The following is a 1,648-nucleotide window of genomic DNA, read 5'->3' on the forward strand; positions in this document are numbered from 1 at the left end:
CGCATAACTTTCCATTCTCTCCCGCTGATCTTCTATCTTACTCTCACACCCAAGCGCCGTCCGTTCACGTCCCCTCGACAGCTTATAGGTTGCTCTTCTCCCCATCGTTGATCCCGACGAGGTGCAACATGTGGTCGACGACCTCCTCGGGTGTCGTGACGTGCCAGACTGCAAGCATGCGCTTGCTGTTGTGCCCGACGGCAGTCGTGAAGACCGCGTCGCGCTCGATCGCGAGCTCGATGGGCCCGAACCTCGCTCGCGCGTTAGAACGGCATGGAGAACCTCCTGCTTTGGGTCGGCGCAGTTGTAAATCTTTGTCATTCTAGCGATGGAAACCGGGGGCGGCGTATCTGACGTGATGGCAAACTCTGTTCAGCTCACAGGGTATACTGCAGGCATCCCGCACAGCGCGCTCAACACGTTCGCCGTCGGATAGTGAGTGCTTTTGTCTTTCCCTCAGTGACCGTTTTCTGGGTGTGGACGATTTTGATGGCGTACCTTTTGCCAGCGTCGGCCTGCACCTCCTGTACAACTTCATCTACATCAACCAGACTACTGAGGCTGTCGGCAACCTCCGGTAGGCCCCCACCTTTTGCAGGTTTGGAATTCTCGCTGATTGAGTTTTTGTCTCAGGTCTATGTCCTTCTTTGCTAGTCTTTGTTAGCTCACTGTCCTCTCCCAGGGTCCCAGCTCGCCGCATCTGACCTTTTGCGTGTGCCACAGCGCTTCCCTTGACTCTCCTCATCAAGTCTGCAAACAAGGTCGCGGCGACCGGTTTCTGATCACTTGTGCACGTTGTCTTGGATGTATCTCTCTTGTTCTTGGCTTTAATGCAACTTTCTCGCATCTAACTTATCGGACACTCAAAGGCTCGATGCGTCTGTGGCGCATCGTGTGTGCCTTGGTGAGTCACGGATCGAGCATCCGATAGACCAGCGCTCTCGCTATTAGTATGAGGTCATTGCGATTATGTAATTTTGACATGAGTTGGACTTGCCCTTTTCATGTCGCAATGGACTCCATACTGCTTTCATTTTCTCTCGACACATAGGACCTTTATAACACGCTCATTCTTATGCAGATCTGGCGAACAAATGTTCTCGAGCTGAGTAATGGGCGCGAAAGCTCTGTGTGATACGCACTGTATTGCAGCGCTGTGTTTTCCCACCGAGTCCCGAAGTGATGCATGCTGGAACTGGGCACCCCCACGGGCCAGAAACATACAGAATATTCCGTCTCCTTCTGATCTCAATCATGTGAACTGCCTTCCACTGCATCTTGATTTCAGAGAGGTTCGCTCTAAGTTCTGACCTTCTTCAGCATAGCCCTCGCTCGCAGTGAAGCCACCTTCTGTCTACGTCTACAGGCTGTCTCACCATCCCAGAAACCCTTCGATCCAATGAAACGCCGCTGGTGATAATTGCGCATGATGGTGTATGAAAGATATCATTATCCCACAACCATAGTTGAGCTGATTCAGTTCGGCGGCCCAGACACGGGAACTTATTAAGTTACACTGGACTAGCCACCCAGAAGCGCCCAAGAGCGGCTAAGACACGCTGAAGAATTTCCGAAATAGATGCTCATGTGCCCCGTTGTATGCACTCTAAACCCGCGGATTTTAAAAATAAAAAAAAAAGAAGAATTT

The 1,648-nt window shown here is 51.5% G+C and overlaps 1 protein-coding gene across 1 annotated transcript; it reads left to right on the plus strand.

The window, feature by feature from the left end:
* Positions 1 to 328: 328 nt before the first annotated feature.
* PHACADRAFT_202499 (uncharacterized protein) lies at positions 329 to 782 on the plus strand (the record flags this gene model as incomplete). Its single annotated transcript, XM_007402683.1, has 4 exons — positions 329 to 435; positions 509 to 577; positions 634 to 659; positions 724 to 782. The coding sequence occupies 4 exons, from the start codon at positions 329 to 331 to the stop codon at positions 780 to 782; spliced, it is 261 nt and encodes an 86-aa protein (XP_007402745.1).
* Positions 783 to 1,648: the final 866 nt, after the last annotated feature.

This window comes from Phanerochaete carnosa (assembly GCF_000300595.1).
Source record: "Phanerochaete carnosa HHB-10118-sp unplaced genomic scaffold PHACAscaffold_337, whole genome shotgun sequence".
Taxonomy (NCBI): Eukaryota; Fungi; Basidiomycota; class Agaricomycetes; order Polyporales; family Phanerochaetaceae; genus Phanerochaete; species Phanerochaete carnosa.